This window comes from Crocuta crocuta, unplaced genomic scaffold (assembly GCF_008692635.1).
Source record: "Crocuta crocuta isolate KB4526 unplaced genomic scaffold, BGI_CrCroc_1.0 scaffold518, whole genome shotgun sequence".
NCBI lineage: Eukaryota > Metazoa > Chordata > Mammalia > Carnivora > Hyaenidae > Crocuta > Crocuta crocuta.
In genome coordinates this window covers 2868915-2889537 of record NW_027530514.1, presented here as the reverse complement: position 1 = coordinate 2889537, position 20623 = coordinate 2868915, and the positions used below count along the sequence as shown (strand labels likewise).

The window sequence follows — 20623 nt, the reverse complement described above, 5'->3', positions numbered from 1 at the left end:
ATGTCTTACCCTGAGTATGGTGCTATGTTATTCTCCTACTATTAACATATTTCAATCTACGTCTCCTTGAATCTCTCATTACTTCTTGCTTCACAAAGGTGACTGCTGTGTTCTTTGGTATGTAACTATTTTATCTTCATCATAACTTGTGAATCTTCCTAACAAGAATATTAGTTTTCTATTGCTACAGTGACAAACTACTACAAATGTAGTGGCTTAAGACAACATCCACTTCTTATTTTGTGGGTCAGAAGTCTGGGCACAGCACAGCTCAGATGGTTCCTTGCTTAAGGTGGCACAAAGCCAAACTACCAGGTTGTCAGCAGGGCTGTATCCCCTCCAGGAGGCTCTGGGCAAGAAACCTTTCATTCTCTTTCAGATTGTTTATAGAATTCAGCTCCATGAGGTTGTAGGGCTCAATACAGGATTATAGTCTCTGACCCCTATCAGCCTCTCAGCTCCTTAAGCTGCTTGCATTCCTTTCCATACTGCTCCTACATCTTCAGATTAGTCATGGCAAGTCAATCTTCTATTTCCAATATCCCTGACTTCCCATTTATACCATATCTCTCTAACTCGGGCCAAAAAGTTCTCTGCTTTTAAGGGATCATGTTATTAGCTTGGGCCTATACAGATAGTCCAGGATAACCTCCTTAAAGTCTGTAACCATAATTGCATTTGCAAAGTCCCTTTTGGCACTTCATGTACCATACTATAAAGGGTTCCACAGATTAGGGCACAGAAATGATTGAGGGAGGAGAAAGGGATTCTGACTACCACAGAAAGTATCCTTCTTTGTTGGACTTCATGTTTTTCAGCTTGAAATTTTACTTTGTCTAGTATCAGGATCATTATGTGTTTTCTTATCATTTCCATTTGTCTAATATATCTTTCAACATACATTTTAGCCTTTGTTGTTCTGTTTTAGGTTATACCTCACTTTGTGAGGAAAATTAAAATCTTTCTTTTAATAGTGAGTTAGGTCCACTCACATTTATGCCTGGAACATTAATCTCAACATATACTGTTGTCTGAGACTTGCCTGTATCTTATATTTCTTGTGTCTCTTTCCTTGTTAATATGCGTTCTTCACTCTTTGATTTTTAGGTCCTTTTTGTCAAGTAGCTTTATACTTTTGTTTTAGTGTATTTTAATTTTTCAAATGTCCTTAGCCCGTTTTCTTAGTTAAGTAAAGTTGGTTAGTTTTTATGTATCCAACTCCTACCTACTACCCATAGAGTAATCTATGAGAAATTCTACATCTCTCTCTTCTTAATTGCATGATTTCTGTTTCATCAGAACATTATGTTTACACATATTCCTACCCTTGCCCACATCTTTTCTTCATAGACTTGCAATATTAAATATTCACCTTTACTTCTTTTGCTGATGTTTTCCATTTCATCTCTTGTTGGTTAGACCTTGGCAATTAGTAGATTTCCCAAGAGCACATGGGTACAGAATTCCCTGAGTTCTAACATGTTTAAAAATTGCCTTTCTATAAGACAGTTTGGCCAAATAAAACTTCTGGCTTTGAACTTTTCATTTAGGCTATTTTTAATGTTCCCCTCATTCTTGTTTTGTTAAGTTTTCTGAAAAAATGTGATAATAAGTCTAACTATGTTGACCTTGTAAATCAGTTGTTTTTTAAACCTGGATATCTTAAGGACTCTAATTTTGAAATTAGTGTTACTAGGAAAATGCACATAAGTTTTTCCAGGTACAAAGTGGCTATTTCAATGTGTAGATTTCATGACTATTTTTAGGTCATTTTTTGGAATTATAGTTTTAAATATTAGTTCCACTAACTTCTATTGTTTTGCCTTTTTTTTCTTCCTTAAATAGTTTATTGTCAAGTTGGTTTCCATATAACACCCAGTGCTCATCCTAGTAAGTGCCCTCCTTCATGCCCATCACCTCCCTTCTCCTCTCCCCTCCACCTCAGCCCTCAGTTGGTTCTCAGCATTCAAGAGTCTCGTGGTTTGCCTCCCTCCCTCTCTGCAACTACTTTTCCCCTTCTTCTCCCCCATGGTCCTCTGTTAAGTTCCTCCTAATCCACCTATATGTGCAACTTTTGTTTTGCTTCTGCATAGACCAATTAAGCTTCTGTTTCTCCATTTAAACATATGTAGTTTTTCCTTCTCTTCCATTCGAACACTTTTTAATTCTTTTTACTTCACCTTGTTTTCTTTCTGTTGGTTGTTTCTTTTACCTTTCTTCAATGCTGCTTACCAAATTTTATTTGAATCTATTCTCCTTTAGATACCCTGTAATTTCATTTTCATCTCTGTTTTCCTCTCATTTTTTCCCACAGTCCTACTCCATTTCTCCCAGGTTCTTGGCCATTACTGGTTTTTTGTTTTTGTTTTTGTTTTTTAAATAATGGTAAAATATACATAAGATAAAGTTTATCACCTTAACCCTTTTAAGTGTACAGTTCAGTAGCATTAAATACATTCACAATGTGCAACCAATCTCTAAGAACTGTTTTTATCTTGCAAAACTGAAACTCTGTACCCATTAGACAACAACTCCCCATATCTCTTTCTCTACAACTCCTTGCTACCACCAACCTACTTTCCGTTTCTATTAATATGACTACTCTAGATATCTCATATAAGTGGAATTACACAGTATTTATCTTTTTGTGACCAGCTTATTTCATTTAACTTTTAGGGGCTTCAGATCAATCTTAGGCCCCCCTCTAAATTTCCCCTTTTCTCCCATGCATTTTCCCCCAGACTATCTTTGTTTAAATACAAAGTTTTCCAGTAAGAGCTGGAGGGAACACTTGCTGGATTGGGTGATTTTTGTTTGTTTGTTTTTACTTAGATTCTCATTTGCAGATTCTGTATTTGCAAATGCATCTACTCACTAAAATTTATTTATAACCTTAAAATCAATACTTGGGGCTCTTATGTGGTCTTCTAGGATATGTGCAGAGTAAAGAAAAATCTAAGTCACCTGATGTGCAAGTTCCCAGCTAAGGTTGAACAAGGGTACACTTTTTCTTGTTTCAGCTCTCATATTATAAACAAGTATCCTGTAAGTTGTCTATTTAGTATTACATTTTTGCATTTTTGTGCTTTTGTGTTAGTAGTTTTGCTTTTTAAAAGAGCCCCCCAGCATAGTGTTGAAGTGGTCTCTAGTGTTCCTCAGACTAAGAAGGAAGTGATTACTAAGGATATATTGTGTTAGGCAAGCTTTGTTCAGACCGAAGTAATACTGATGTTGATCTTAAGTTCAATGTTAATGAATTAACCATATATAGTAAACAGGTTGTTCTTAAACACAAACACAAAAAACCAGGTTACGTATTGATCAGTTACTGATTTTTAAGACCCAACCCAAGCTTTTCCGTGCACTTGAGTTTCATTATTATACCAACATAAAGACAGGTTAGTTCACTTACAAGTGGGTATAATCTTTATATGAACTTCCATACCCAGACCATAAAGTTACTGGCAATCTACAAAAGATACTGTAAGTTACAGAAACTCTAATATACAATGACTGCCAATCTATCTTAAGAAGCATCTACATTAAGACCCAAGAAAGTATCTCTCTCAAATAAAGAGTGATCAAGTAAAAATTTGGAATGCACATTTATACATCCAGTAAAATATTTAATAAGCCTGCTTTAAAGTTAGAAAGAGCCAGTCTTTTTCTTTAGACATATCTAAACAGTATGGCCTAAAACAAACAACAAAAGCATATATGCTTTAAATATTATTCTGAGAAAGGAAATCTGTTACATCTTTATTTACATAGTAAATTTCAGAGGCTCCTAGAATGACAAAAATATTAGTAAAAAAATTAAAATATTCCCACATACCTTCAAAACAACTGAATACTGTCTATGTATGATAAAATTATTTTTCACTGTTTGTTTGCCTTATGAAATTTACTTGTGCTTATGTATATGTTGGGGGGTTAGGAGATTAGTGCGACAAGTAGAAATATAAATTTTAATAGTTCTTTATTATGCATCTGATTCAAATAAACAGAATAAACCAGAAATAATAAAAAGCTTAGGAACAAACTTAAACAGTGAGACAAAAGACTTATCCACTGAAAACTATAAAACACTGCTGAAAGAAATTCAAGTGGACAGAAATAAATGTAAAGACATGCCATGTTCATGGACTTCAAGACTTAGTATTATTAAAAGAACAATACCACTAAAAATGATTTACAAAATCAATGCAATCCTTACCAAATTACAATGTTTTTGTTTGTTTTGTGTTTTTTTGCAGAAACAGAAAAACCCATTATAAAATTCATATAGAATTAAAAAAAATCCAAATAGCCAAAACAATCTTGCAAAAGGAAAAGTTGAAAGACTCACGTTTCCTGATTTCAAAACTTACTGCAAAGCTACAATAATCAAAACAGCTTAGTAGTGTCATAAAGACAGATATATATCCAATGGAACGGACCCCAAAAATGAACTCTCCCATATATGATCCAATGATTTTTAACAATAGTGTCAAGACCAAAAGGTCAGTCTTTTCAACAAACAGTGCTGGGCCAAGGGCATTTAAATGCAAAAGAATGAAACTGGACCCTTACCCTTAACCATATAAAAAAAGTTAACTCAATATAGTTAAAAAAGGAACTAAACCTAAGAGCTGAAACTATTAAACTTCTAGAGATAAAAAGGGGAAAACATCTTCATGGCACTGGACTTGGCAATTCTTTTTTGGATATGACCCAGAAGCACAGGCCACAACAACAAATATTACATAAATTGGACTTCATCAAAATTAAAAACTTTAGTGTATCAAGGACACTACCAACACAGTGAAAAAAACAACCCAAGCTTGGGAGATAATCTTTGCAAATCCTATATCTGATAAGGGATTAATATTCAGACTACTAAATAAAAACCCTTATAAACTGACAACAGTAAAACATAAACAATTTAAAAACAGGCAAAAGACTTGAATGAACATTTCTCCAAAGAAAATAAATATACAAATAGCTAATAATCAAATGAAAAGAGGCTCAACATCACTAATTATTAGGGAAATGCAAATTGAAGCCACCATGAGATCTCTCCACAACCATAAGGCCAGTTGTTATCAAAACAACAGAAAATAAGTGTTTGCCAGGATGCAGAGAAATTGGAACATTGGTGCATTTCTGGTGGGAATATTAAATAGTATAGCTGCTGTGAAAAAAAGTTTGTAGTTCCTCAAAAAACTAAACACAAAACTGAAATGTGATCCAGTAATTCCATTTCTAAGTATATACTCAAAAGAACTGAAAGCACGAACTCAAACAGATACTTGTACACCAATTACCACAGCAGCATTATTCACAATAGCCAAAAGCCTGAAACAACCCAAATGTGCACCAACAGATAAACAAAATGTAAAATAATATATATACAATGGAATGTTATCCAGTCTTAAACAGAAATGAAAAAAATTTTAAATATTTATTCATTTTTGAGACAGAGAGAGACAGAACATGAGTGGGGGAGCAGCAGAGAGAGAGGGAGACACAAAATCCGAAGCAGGCTCTAGGCTCTGAGCTGTCAGCACAGAGCCTGACATGGGCCTTGAACTAATGAACTGTGAGATCATGACCTGAGCCGAAGTCAGACACTTAACCGACTGAGCACTCAGGCACCCCAATAAGTGAAATTTTGATACACCTACAACATGGATGAATCTTGAAGATATTATGCAACATGAAATAAGCCATACACAAAAGAATAGATACAGTAATAATTCCACTTTATATGATGTACCTGGAATAGGCAAATTCAGAAACAGCAAGATAGAGGTCATCAGGGAAGGCGGGGTGGGAGAGGTGGGTGTGGAATGGGGAGTTGTTCTTGTTTAATGGGTATGGTGTTTCTGAGATGAAAAATAGTTCTGGAAATGGATAACGGTGATTGTTACATAATGTTGTGAATGTTCCAAGGTTAATACCATAGAATGCACACTTACAAATGGTTAAAATGGTAAATTTTATATATATTTTACCTCAATTTTTAAAAAGTCTCAAAATATCTGTGATATAATTATGAACATGTATTTATAACTTTCTATGTAAACATGAGATGTATATAATAAGAGCTGTATATATAGTAAAACCGAAAGTTATACTTAAAACCTAATGAATCTATAGGTTACCCAGGCCAATTAGCTGTACAAGCTCAAAGTATGCCCTCTGTCAGGTATTTAATGAACATCAGACTGTATTCTTAGAAATGTGTTCAGTATTATATATAAAAGTTGCTTTAAGGAGCCATTAACCTATTCTAATTAGATGCTTAGTTTTATAAATGTCTACAACACAAAACGGGCATTTTCCCTTGAGTTCTATGGCAGTATTTAAGAAGTTGAAAAATCCTAAATATAAACCTATAAGAATAGCAACTGCAATTTCCTGAGCTGTTTTACATCAGAAGGCACTAACATTATATACATTATTTCTTTTAATTCTCATAAGAAAAATAAGGTAAGTATATAACTCCATCTTAAGGTGATAAAAGTTAAAGTTTAGAAAGGTGAAGTAACGTGAGTTTACACAGCTGGTTAGGATCAGAGCAAGGACTCAAAACCAGGTGTATGCAACAGCAAAGTCCATGCCTCTGAAATGAGGTATGCATATCTTAAGAATGCAGAGCAATGTGAAATCACAAGACTATTAGGTTTCTCATGGGGATCCAGTCTTATGAAAAAAATATTATAATATTTTCTCATAAAAAACTGTAGAATCATAGAACTCTGAATTTTTCCATTTGTAAAAATTTAAATCTAATATATTTTATAAAAAAAAGAAATATGGATTAGAATACAGAGTAAAAGGCAATACTAGCACAAAAGTTTAAGATAGAACATAACTTCAAAGGAATTTTCTATCAGGAGCATCTCATAGGTCTTAAGTCCTCCGGCAGGTAGGGAGCAGTACAGAGGGATGAGTGGACTTGTCTCTACCTTCTTCCACTAGGACTACTTGGATGCTAATGTTTAAGAAGCGCTAAGAGCGTATCTTCCGATTTATGAACTATATCAACTATGCACAAACACAGAAGTGATGAATAATAATTTTCCTATTTCATTTGAGTAAAAAAAGCAGTGCTTATCCCGTCACAATCATGGTAAAACCCTCAATTATATAACAATAAGTTTCTATCCCCGGAGTTTTCCTTCAGGCATGTCTATTACTATTTCTAAGTGTTCCTAATGATTTCTATGATTCCTAACTGAGGCCCAGAAAATGAAAGAAAGGTAAGAATTTAGATCCATATTCAAGAATAACACATTCAGATAACAAAAAGAATAAGTGGCAAATTGATTGTACAGGAGGTTTTGGCCAGTGCAATAATGAAGAAAAAAAAAAGCTATTGGGACTCTTACACTGGAAAGGAAGAAATAAAGCTGTCTTTAAGCATCTAACATGTTTGTGTACATAAAAATTCCTTAGGAAATCTATAAAGCCGGCATCCATCTCGTCAACTCAGATGAAAGAAGGAGCACTAAAGGTCCTATCATCCCCAGGCAGGACTGGACTGGCCAGGAAATCTGTAGAAATGCAACTCCACTAGCTTATAAGCAAAGACATAATTACCAAACATACCTTAATGAAATTTCTAACATAAAGAATAAAGGCATTTTTCAGATTGCAAGTCTCTTGAAATGGAAAAGACCTCCAGGAGACCAAAGCAACACCAGAGCACCTGCTAAAATGACCTCCTGGGCCTCCAATCAGTGGGGCCCACCTTCTCAGGAGGGCCCTTGCCCCAAAAGTTGCCTTTAAAAACCCTCACATGTTGGGATGTATGGATGGCTCGGTCGGCTGAGCCTCTGAATCTTAATTTTGGCTCAGGTCTCCTGCTCACACTTTCTCTCTTGTGCTCTCTAAAATTAAAAAAACGACAACAAACAACAACAACAACAAACCCTCATCATTTGTAGCCATTGGGGGAGTTCAGGACTGTAGAGCATTAGCTCCCTGTTATCCTGGATGGTGCCACACCAATAAATAGCCTTTCTTGAAATAGGCTGGTATCAATTTTGTAGAATTCTAAGTTAATTCTAAAGTTTATATTGAAATGCAAAGGATATAGTACAGTTAAAACAATATTGAAAAAGGAAGACAAAACTGAAGAACTTATACTACTTGATTTTATGACTGATTATATAACACACCAATAATCAGGTTTTAGCATAAGGACGTATAAATCAATGGAGCAAAAGAGAAAGTCTAGAAACAGACCCACATATGCACATGATCAATTGATTTGACAAAGGTACCAAGAAAAGTCAACGAGCAAAGAACAGTCTTGACAAAAAAATGTTGCTGAAGCAACTGTATCTCTACATGGAAAGTAAGCCCTAAGTCATACCATCCCATAAAATTAACTTAAAAGTGGACTACAGACCTAAAATATAAGAGTTAAAATTATCAACTTTCCAGAAGAAAACATAAGAGAAAATGATTGCTATAAAAATTTAAGGAATATCTCTTTCAATGACAATGTTAAGAAAACATAAAGACAAGCCATAAAGAGAAAACATTCACAATACATATATTTGAAAAAGTATTTAATCCAGAACATATAAAGAACTCTTGCAATTCACTGATAAAACAAAAATTTAAATTAAAAAAATGGACAAAAGATTTAAACAGGCATTTTAGAGAAAATATACAAGGGTGCTTGGGTGGCTCCATCAGTTAAGTAGCTGACCCCTGGGCTCCATGCTGTCAGCACAGAGTCGGCTTGGGAATCTCTCTCTTTCTCTCTCACTGCCCCTCCTCTGAACTTTCTCACTCTCTCTCTCTCAAAATAAGTAAATACACTTATAAAAAAACTTTAGAGAAAATATACAAATGGCCAATAAGAATACAAAAAGTGCTCAGTATCATTAGTCATAAAGGAAATGCAAATCGAAACCATACTGAAATACTATTATACAGCCATCAGAATAACTATTACAAATAGTTACAAAATAAGAGCTGACAAGGATATGAAGCAATTTGAAATCTCATATTGCTATAGGTATAAAAAATGGTACAACCACTTTGGAAAATACTTTGGAGTTTGTCATAAAGTTAAACACATATTAAACAGTAGACCCAGAAATTCTACTCCTAGTTATTTACCCAAGAAAAATGAATGAAATGAAAGCACACATCTACACCAGATGTTCACATGAGCATTATTCATAATAATCTCCAACTGGAAATAACTCAAACCTCCACTAAATTGTGAGTGGATAAGCCAACTGTGACACAGACACAAATCAGGAAACTACCCAGCAATAAAACAGAAGGAACTACTGAAAAAAAATGCAACATAGACAAATCACAAAAACATTTTGTTGCACTGAAGAAGTCAGAAAAAGGATTATACTATACTTTATGATTTCATTTATATGAAATTATAGAACACATAAAACTAAACCAGAATAAAGACATCAATGGTCATCTGGGGCCTGAGCTCAGTGGGACAGGGAAAGATATCAAGTAGCTTCTCGGAGTGATGTGAATCTTCTATACCTACATATCTATATTTGGCAAAATCAATCTGCACACTTAGTAAAGTTGACTTAAAAATGCTTCTAAACATTGGTTCAGTGAAACAGGACAGAGCATGTTTAAATCAAGGCAATTAATGTTAGAGACCAGGTTATATTTATAAATAAGTCATATAAAAAATTTAGAATTAAGATAAGGCTGAGGACAAAGAAAAAGAGATAAGGTTGAGGAGGGTTTTAGCATACTTTGGTATTACTAAGATTTCCTTAGTAACATCTTGCAAAAAAGGAGTGGTTAAGTCTTTAACAAAATTGATTCTAACTGAAGGTTTAAAAAGTAATACACAATAGGGGCGCCTGGGTGGCTCAGTAGGTTAAGTGTCCAACTCTGGTTCAGAGCATGATCTTGCAATTTGTGAGTTTGAGTCCCATCTCGTGCTCTGTACTATGCGAAACGATGTGTATATTAACTATCTTGATTCTAAGATTTTATTTTTTATTATTTTTTTAACGTTTATTTATTTTTGAGAGACTGACAGCTCAGAGCCTGGAACCTACTTCAGGGTCTGTGTCTCCCTGTCTCTGTAGCCTCCCCTTTTCATACTCTCTTTCTCTCAAAAATAAACATAAAAAATATATATACAATAGATCTGATTATGCCTCTCTCTGTCCTTCTCCTTTTCACACTCTCCCTTTCTCTCAAAAATAAACATAAAAAAAATATACAATAGATCTGATTATGATATATTTTTGAAGAACTCTTTCAAAAAGATTTTTATGGTGAGCAGTCAGTGCATTTCCATATTTCCTTTCTAATTATAAGACAAAGATAAAGCAGAATTCAACCTAACTAATCCTTTCATGGGGCTCTCTAAAACATATTTTTTAAACTTAGCTAAAACCCACTTTACAGCTTCATCCTGCCTAACTTCCCTTAAGCCTGTCTATTTGCTGCACTTTCTAAATTACAACTTCTGGGGCGCCTGGATGGCTCAGTCGGTTAAATGTCCGACTTTGGCTCAGGTCATGATCTCACGGTTCGTGGGTTCTAGCCCTGTGTCAGGCTCTGTGCTGACAGCTAGCTCAGAGCCTGGAGCCTATTTCAGATTCTGTGTCTCCCTCTCTCTCTGACCTTCCCCTGCTCACGCTGTCTCTCTCTCTTTCTCTCTCTCAGAAATAAAACATTAAAAAAAAATTTAATTGCAACTTGCATACTATTATATACAAAAGCTCTGGTGATTGAAAAGAATGGACAATATAGAGGTCAGGGGCCAGCAGTTCTAGTGACTTTTTAGATTCAGAGTTGTATTATTATGCCTTTAGTTCAATCTAGGTCCTTAAGTTTAGGTACCACTCACTCTCCAATCTGAAGAATTCAAGGCTAGCAAACGATAGTTTCAAAAAAGAAAAAAAGAAAGAAATTAATGGTTTTCTGTCCTAAATAATACTTTTTTAGATACTTTCAGAAACATACCATTTAATAATGAAGCAAATTCTGTTACTTTCAGTTACAGTTCCTGAGTTCTAATACTGGTCCCAGTTTTCCTACTTATAGAAAAGTATAAACTTGTGGGGTACGTGGGTGGCTCTGTTAGTTGAGGATCTGATTTTTTTTTCGGGTCAGAGCATGATCTCAGTTTATGAGACTGAACGCAGTATCAGACTCTGTGCTGGCAGCATAGAGGCTGCTTGAGATTCTTTCTTGCCCTTGCTCTCTGCCCCTCCTCCACTCATGCTCTCTGTCTCTCAAAAATAAATAAACATAACAGAAAAAGGACAAATTTGCAATAAGGTGCTGGCAGCACACATTACTTACCTATATTTTAATTTAAATTTCCCAACACCTCTTGTTATAATACTTGTTTTACACATGAGTAAATGAAGCTCAGAGAGGTGTGTAACTTGCCCAAACTACCAAATGACAGCTATGATTCAAAATCAGTTTAACTTCAAAATTCATGCTCATAAGGACCATGCTATAATGCCTTACAAAGGGAACTCATTCTCTCTGAGAGGTCTATATAAACTAAAGAATGACGGCATAATTTTTTAAAACTCCATTTACCTTCAGGGGACGCAGAGCACCACAAAATTTTGTCCACCAGCTGTTTTCGATGAATTCTAAGTGCCTCTCTCTTTTCCTAAGTGTTCGTAACCTTTCTTCAAATTGTTTTAAGGCGCGTTTATCCCTTGCTGGCAAAGGTCGACCATCTTTGCTCTACAAATAACAGAACAAAATAAAACAGCTTTTTACTGTCAAGGTCTTAGTAAAGTACCCATCAAATTTAGAAAATCATGCAACAAAAGATTTTTAAATTGGATATTCCTTAGGCAAATTTACAAACTGAAAAATATGGACAACAACCAGGTGACAACACACACCTCTGAACCAAGGTCAGGCTGAAAATGTAGATGTATCTACATTTAATAATGAACCTCTTTATCCCTATTTTCCAACTATACGGTAAAGTTATGTGGAGGGAGATAAGTATCTTTAAAAATGCCTTTTTTATTTGGTACTTTATTCAATTTGCTCCATTATTCTCCCTCAACACGAAGCTCCTCCTTGTATTCCTTAAAATATTTGGTCATACCCCTTCTCTCCCTTTGGTCAGCCTCTGATTCAAATATCAGCAGTGAGATGCAATGCTAGTATGTGTTATGCAGAGGTTTTTAGAGCAACTGCTGAGAAGTGTCACTTTCTTATTCTCCAAGTACTTTTGCAAATAGTCACCATTCTGGTGACTGTAATACAAGTTCTCTGTACTACAACTTCTATCTTCTGGAAAATCTCTCAGGTCCCAAGCAAACTACAATGCTCCATCAACCTACTTACTACTAAAGAGCTGAAGCATCATTTTATAAATTTCCCTGGATGGTTTTTCCTTCAGTAAACTCTAATTGGGTCTTTTGTTCATTATTTCTATGTATTACTTGTCCTTTCTTCTTACTGACTTAAAGATGTTCTTTATACATGACCTATACTGCAGATTATTTCCTCCCCCTTTTCTTGATGGTTGTTTAACTTCCTTTGTGGTGGTACTTTTTGGGTACATAAATTTTAGAACATAAAAATGTAAAACTCACCAATCTCTCAATCAGCATTTGGGATTTTTTTGTGTGTCTTGTTCAGAAAGTTCTTCTACACACCAAGATAAAACTTCACTTTCTCCTAATGTTTTGTAAGTTTTGTATGTAATATGAATTCAGGATTGTTTTACTATGTGATAGGGGGTCTATGAAAATTTCATTTTTTGTCTCCTATGAATTGCACTGAATTTCCATCCAAACTTAAGAACAACTGTTGTCTCTACAATAATGAATCTTCCCAATCAGGAACTGATGAAGTTCTCCATTTATCTCCATTTATTTCAGTCTTCTATTATGTACTTCACTAAATTTTATAATTTCTACCAGGAAGATTGTGACATTTATTATTTTACAGTTTACAGTTATTGTGAATGAGATCATTTTCCATTACATCCTCCAAGTGGTTCCTGATTTCTGCATGTTTGTATCCAGGCACTTTGATGAACTCTATTTAGTTCTATTAATGTGATCAATAATTAAGGTTAATTAATAAACAATTAATTAGGGTTAATTAACCCTAACCCTAACGCTGATTCTTTGATTCTTTCAGATTTTCTTGGTAGATGATATCTGCAAATGATAAAGGGTATTTCCCTTTACTCTCTTTTATTCCAATGTTTATCTCTGCAATCTTTCTGACTAGCACCTCCAGATATATGCTAATGAGCAACAACAATACAGACTGTCCTGTGACTTCAATGGGAATGTATGATGGTTATTACAGGCTTCCTTTCCTAAGTACTTCCTTCTCTTCTAATTTGGTAAGGCTTCTTTTTAAATCATAACTACAAATTGACTTTTCCTAAATAATTCTTTAGCATCTATTAAGATGCTTATATTTCTCATTTTTAATCCTCAATATATTAAACTATTTTATTAATCGATTTTTCTAATGTGTCAGACTTTGCATTTCTATAATAAACCTCATCTGATAATTACAACATATTCTATTAAGGCATANTGTGCAATCTCCATCTGGTTCCTGTATCAGAATTATACTATGTAGCAGAAAAATTTAGAAAACTTCCATTTGTTCCTATGGTCTATAAATAATATTATCTGCTCCTTGAAGGTGATAGAGAAAGAAAAATTTCATTGTGTTTTTGGAAGTACATTTAATTAGCAAGTGGTTACATGTAGCTTTTAGCTGCTTATTCCACTAGTACATAAAACTTGAACCTAACTGATAGAGTAAAATATGTTCCACACGGAATCAGTATACTTGGGAATAAGCAAGGTCCTCTTCATACCTGAGCAGAATTTTTGTTTTTTCAGTTGTTTGAACACTGATAGAAATTCTCAAATTGTCAGTGTTTTGTATTTCACAGACAAATTTTAAAGCCACAGGCCTAGTTTCTTAAGGATATGTTGCAAAAAAATTCAAACAATGTCAAAAATATTGAATTGCCAATGTCTAAGTCATATTGGAAAGTAGCACAAAGACAATGTACTTTTACGCTTCCCAATTACAATAAACTACCAACTTACTTTTGCTTTAATTGTTTGAATGTGTTGCTCCACTTCTTCAATGTCTTCAGTGTTTTCTAACCGTTCATATGCAGCACTTCTAGTACCTTTTATCAGATTTAAAGGTAATGCAGACATGCCATATGCCTAAAAGAAACAAAGTTAAAATGTGTTTTTAGTACTAGTATTTTACACACAATTATACACAATTCTAAAGGGAAAAGGTCCTTTAAAGCAACTGCAAGGGCACCTGGGTGGCTCAGTCAGTTGAGCATTTGACTTTGATTTCAGCTCAGGTCATGATCAAGGTCAGGGTTGTAGGATCAAGCCCCACACTGGGCTCCATGCTGAGGTGGAGCCTGCTTAAGATTCTCCCTCTCTCTTTCTCTGCCCTTCCTTCTCCCCACGCACTCTCTCTCCCTCTTTATAAAATTAAAAAAAAAAAAAAAGCAACTGCTAAAGTGTATGCAGTTGTAAAGGATTATAGTCACTGAAGAACATGGTACATGGGAGTGAATTCTGATTATATTGTCCTATAATTCTCTTACTTATTTCACATTTACAGTTATATAAATTTGTATCTGTAGAATACTATTCACAGAATAGATAATATGTATGGTTCAAAGGTAAAGTTGGAAAATTAACATAAATATCATACTTTACTCAAAGTAATAGCAACTTCAGATCAATCAGGGCTTAAGATAGTGTAATTAGGAAAAACAATTTACAAAATAATTTTCTATGGAAAAAATTTTACCCAACTATATATAGTAAATCCTTAGTAAAATATATTTTAGTACATACATGTCATTTAATTAGCATACCAATTATCTGAATACAGTTTACTTACAAGTTTTAAGTACATACAATTAGTCACTTTGCTAAGTATTTTAATTACTTTCCTATAAGTAATTTTCAAATGTTACTCAGCATTAAAATAAGCATATTACATTGTATTACCCAACTCTGTATTAACCTGTTCCAAATGATAACTTTTAATTGTAACCATTAAAAACACTTAATGGCAACCGCAACAAGACCATCATTTTAAATTTTTGAATCTTTAGAAACAAAACTGACACCTTTCACCTCCTGGTTGAAGCAACAAGCTCTAAAGTGGCACATTACATATTTAAAATATTTTTCATTTTCCTCCTGAGCACACAGCCAAACTACTTTAGCCAGTCTCCCCTGAAATCAAGCAGGGCCATGAAACTGAGTTCAGGACAATGAATGTAGGCAGAAGTGATGTTATTTCCTAGGCTTAACCCCAAAACTTTATTCTGATTGATCTTACATATTTTCTCTCAAACATTTTGCTACGTATTTGTCAACTCCAAATATCTTTAGTGACAATTTCAATTACACTTGACCCTTGAACAACTTGGGTTTGAACTGCAAGGGTCCACTTATACATGGATTCTTTTCTTGGTAAATACACTATAGTACTATAAATGTATTTTCCTTTGATTTTAACAACACTGCCTTTTCCCTATTTTAAGAATACAGTTTATAATATGTATAACATATAAAATATGTGTTATTGCCTGTTTACCCTATCAGTAAGGCTTCTGGTCAACAACAGTCTATTAGTTAAGTCTGGAGTGGAGTAAAACATTATATGAAGATTTTCACCCATGTGGGGGGGTCAGCACCCCTAACCCCCATATTGTTCACATACACACATTGCATCTTCTTTATCCATTCGTCTGTTGATAGACACTTAAGTTGCTTCCATGTCTTGGTTACTGTAAATAATGTTAAAATGAACAGAGAGACACAGTTTGATTTGCATTTCCCTGATAATTAGTGATGCTGCATCTTTTCATGTGCCTGTTGGCCATTTGTATGTCTTCTTGGATAAAGGTCTGTTCAGGCCCCCATTTTTAAATAAGGTTGTTTTTTTGTTATTGAGTTATACAAGTTCTTTATGTATTATAGGTATCAACCCCTTACTGGATATATCATTTGTAAGTATCTTCTCCAATTCAGTAAGCTGCCTTTTCCTTTTGTTGATGATTTCTTTCACTGCGTATAGACTCATTTATTTATTTTTGCTATTGTTGCCCTTGCCTGAGGAGACATATCCAAAGAAATATTGCTAAGACCAATGTCAAAAAGCTTACTACCTGTTTTTTTTTTTTTTTAAGATTTATGGTTTCAGGTCTTGCAACCAAGTCTTTCCTCAATTTAGTTTACTTTTGTATATGGTATAATAAAATGGTTCAATTTCATTCTTTCTCATGTAACTATCCAGTTTTTACAACATTTAAAAAGGCTGCCTATATATTAATTTTGTATCCTCCAAATTTACTGAACTCATTTATTATTTCTAATAGCTTTTTGATGGAGTCTTTAGGGCTTTCTATATATAGTATAATGTCATCTGTAAACAGTGAAAAGTTTTGCTTCTTTCCAATTTGGATATCTTTATTTCTTTTCCTTATCTAACAGCAGTAACTAGGACTTCCAATACCATGCTGAATTAAGACAGTGAAAGTGTGCATTCTTGCCTTGTGTCTAATTTTAGAGGAAAAGTTTTCAGTTTTTCACAACTGAATATGATGTTACCTATAGGTTTGTCTTATATTGCCTTCTTTATGTTGAGGTATGTCCCCTGTATACCTATTTTATTGACAGTTTTTATCATAAACAGATGCTGAATTGTGTTAATGTTCTTCCTGTATCCCCTGAGATGATATGATTTTTAACCTTCATTTTGCTAATGAAGTGTATCACATTAATTGATTTGCAATTTTTTTTAATGTTTTTTATTTATTTCTAGGAGAGAGAGAGAGACAGTGTGAGCAGGGGAGGGTCAGAGAGAGAGGGAGTCACAGACTGAAACAGGCTCCAGGCTCTGAGCTGGCAGTCAGCACAGCGCCTGGCGCGAACCCACGAACCGCGAGATCATGACCCAAGCAAAAGTCGGACGCTTAACCAACTTAGCCACCCAGGTGCCCCTAATTGATTTGCAATTGTTAAACCATCCTTGCACCTTGAAATTAATTGTACTTGGTGACGGTGTATGAGCCTTTGCATGTATTGCTTTCAGTGGGTGAGAATCTTAGCATCTATATTCATTGGGGCTACTGGCCTATAGTTTTCTTTTCTGTAGTGTCTTTGTCTGGATTTGGTAATGAGGTAATGCTACCCTCATGATAGGAGTTTGAAAGTGTTCCTTCCTCTTGTAATAATTTCAGGCAGAGAGATAGTATTTTGTTTTTAAATTTGTGGTAGAATTCACGTGTGAAGTCATCTGGACCTGGCCTTTTATTTCTTAGGAGTTTTTTGCAGATTATTCAATTTCATTACTAGTAATTAGTCAATTCAGACTTTCTATTTCTTCATGGTTCAGTCTTAGAAGAATGTGTTTCTAGAAATTCATCCAACTCTTCTAGGCTGTCTAATTTGCTGGCATATAATTGTTAATACTATTCTCTTATGATCCTTTTTATTTCTATGGTATCAGTTGTAATTTCTCCTATTTCATTTCACATTTGATTTTATTTGGGCTCTTTTTCTTGATGAGTCTGGCTAAAGATTTATCAAATTTGTTTATCATTTCAAAGAACCAGCTCTTTGTTTCACTGATTTCTTCTATTTTTTTTAGTCCATATTTCATTTATTTACACTATGATCTTTTTTACTACCTTCCCTCTACTAACTTTGGGTTTGTTTGTTCCTTTCTCTAGTTCTTTTAAATGTAGGTTGTTTATGTGACATTTTTCTTGTTTCNAGGTTTTTTTTTTTACATTTTTTTTTTTTTTTTTTTTTTTTTTTTTGGTTAGCTGTTTTTTTTTTTTTTTTTGTGGTTGTTGTTAGGGTTTTTGTTTCTTGAGGTAGGCCTGTACTATTATGAACTTTACTTCTCTCTTAGACCTGCTTTTGCTGCATCCCAAAGATTTTTTGGAACACTGTGTTTCCAGTTTCATTTGTCTCAAGGTACTTTTGGATTTCCTCTATGATCCTCTATGATTTCCTTGCTGAGCCACTGGTTGTTTAATAACGTATTGTTTAGCCTCCATACATTAGTGCTTTTTTTCCAATTTTCCTCTCATAAGGATTTCTAGTTTCATACCATTGTGGTTGGAAAGATGCCTGATATGATTTCAATCTTCTTACATTTGCTGAAAATTGTTTTATGGGCTAACATATGATCTATCCCAGACAACGCTCCATGTGTATTTGAAAAGAATATGTATTCTACTATTTTAGGATGGAATGTTCTATATATATCAAGTCCATCTAGTTTGATATGTCATTTAAGGCCAATTTTTCCTTTTGATTTTCTGTCCAGATGACTGATTCATTGATCCAAGAGGATATTAAAATCGACTATTATTGTATTACTATTTCTCTTATTTCTATTAATATTTACTTTATATATTTAGGTACTCCAAATTGAGTGCAAAAACATGTAAAATGTTATATCCTCTTGTTGGATTGAAATCTTTATCAATATGCAATTTTGTTTTTTTTATCACCTTGGTTTTAAAGTCTATTTTGTCTGATAGAAGTATTATTACCCCAGCTTTCTATTTTCATAGTATATCTTTCTTCCACCCCTTAATTTTCAACTTGTGTGGATCTTTACATTTGAAGTAATAAGTCTTTTACAGGCAACATATAGAGGATCTTCATTTTTTAAGTCCATTCAGTAATCCTATGTCTTTTGATTGTAGAATTTAGCCCATTTACATGTAGAGTAATTACTGATAAGTATGTATTTTTCCATTTTGTTAATTGTTTTCTGGCTTTTTTTGTAGTTCTTCTTTGTTCCTTTCTTCTCTCTCTTCCCCATGGTTTTTCTTTAGTGTTACATTTAGTTTCCTTTCTCGTTTTCTTTTGTATAATTACTATAAGTTTTTCTAGTGGTTCCTGTGAGGTTCATATATAACACCTCATGTATGTAAGTCTCTTTTAGGCCGACAGTTAGTTAATTTGGAACACATTCCAAAGCTTTATATTCTCACTTTCCCTACCCACATTTTCTACTTTTGATGACACATTTTACGTCTTATTTTATGTATACCTTCACTATTATTATACTTTTAATTGTACTACTCTTGCTTTTAACTCTTCATACTTGCTTTATAAATGGCTGATGCACTACTTTTATTTACTTAACTTTTCTAGTTTAATTTTAACTTTCATATGTTTCTTATTATTAATTACTGCCTTTTCTTTTTAGCTTAAAGAAGTCCCTTTAACATTTCTCGTAAGGCCAGGTTAGTAGTGAACTCCCTCAGCTTTTGCTTATGTGGGACCTCTCCTTCAGTTCTGAATGATAATCTTGCCAGGTAGAAAATTCTTGGGTGGCAGTTTTCCTTTTCAGCACTTTAAATATGTTATATAGCATAAATAAATAAGTAAATTATGTCTCTCCCTTCTGGCCTATAAAGTTTCTGCTGAAAATTCTGCTGATGCCTTTACAGGTTTTCCCTTATATGTAATATACCGCTTTTCTCTTGCTGCATTTAAGATCCTCTCTTTATCCTTAACTTTTACCATTTTAATTATAATGGATCTGAGTGTTTTTCTCTTTGAGTTCATCTCGTTTATAATTCTTTCAGCTTCCAGGACCTTGTTACTTGTTTCCTTCTTCAGATAAGGGAAGTTTTCAGCCATTATTTCTTCAAATAATTTTTCTGGTCCTTTCTCTCTCTCATATCCTCTGGAACCTTTATAATGCAAATGTTATCCCACTTAATGTAGTCCCTTAAGATGTCCTCACTTCTTTTAATATTTTTTCATTTGGTTCATTGGGTCATTAGACCAATCTCCCTTGGCCATCACAGCCAGGCACTTCATATGAGTGTCGGGTCTATGAGCTGCATGTGTCCACCAGCTGTGACAGAGCCAGCATTGCTGTGTGGAGAGGTCAGGGCTCAGATGAGGTCACTCATCTCATCCAGCTGTGGCTCAGGCACTGTGCAGGAAGAGTAGGGTTCCAGCTGCTTGCTCATCAAGGTTATGACCCAGTCTTTATGCTGGTTAGATGGGGCTTAATTAAGGTGCCTCTGGAACCTAATTACAGTCTGGCTGCTGCTAGGGGACAGCAGGGCTCAGGTGCTCACCAGCCCAGTTGTAGCCCATGAGGTGCATAGTGAAGGCAGAACTCAGGTTGCTGGACCAACAGTGTTGTGGCTTGGGTGCTGCACAGTAAGGGCAGGGCTCAGTGTACTCTCCAAGCCCACCTGCAGCCTGGTTCTCTGCACAAGTTGGGCAGGACTTACAGTTTCCACTTGGATCAATTGCAGCCTGGGTGCTACATGGGGAAAGTGAGGATCATGGTGCTCATCTGGCCAATGTGCAAACTGATCACTGAATGAGGAGTATAGAGGGGACAAGTAACCTGGCCCTTTTGCAGCTGGGGTGCTATGTGGTGTGAGGTGTTTGCCAGCCAGGATAAGGGGTAAATGGACAGAGAATGCCCTCTAGTGCTAGAATGCTATAGGAAGGACACCAAAAATGGCACACATCTGCTCTGTCACCAACAAGTAAAAATGAGATTCCAAAAATGGACTCCACCAATGCTTCCATCACCAGATAAAGTCCTGGTAGGT

General features: G+C 34.7%; 1 protein-coding gene across 2 annotated transcripts in view; it reads right to left on the bottom strand.

Annotated features, from left to right (window-relative positions):
* LMBRD1 (LMBR1 domain containing 1) overlaps positions 1-20623 on the bottom strand; it is a 105526-nt gene that overhangs the window by 37409 nt on the left and 47494 nt on the right. For both annotated transcript variants that reach the window (XM_077767247.1, XM_077767248.1), the window contains exons 8-9: positions 14076-14201; positions 11563-11715 (exon numbers count right to left, since the gene is read on the bottom strand). In XM_077767247.1, coding sequence (XP_077623373.1) covers positions 11563-11715; positions 14076-14201 — 279 coding nt within the window. The remainder of the gene's footprint in view (positions 1-11562; positions 11716-14075; positions 14202-20623) is intronic.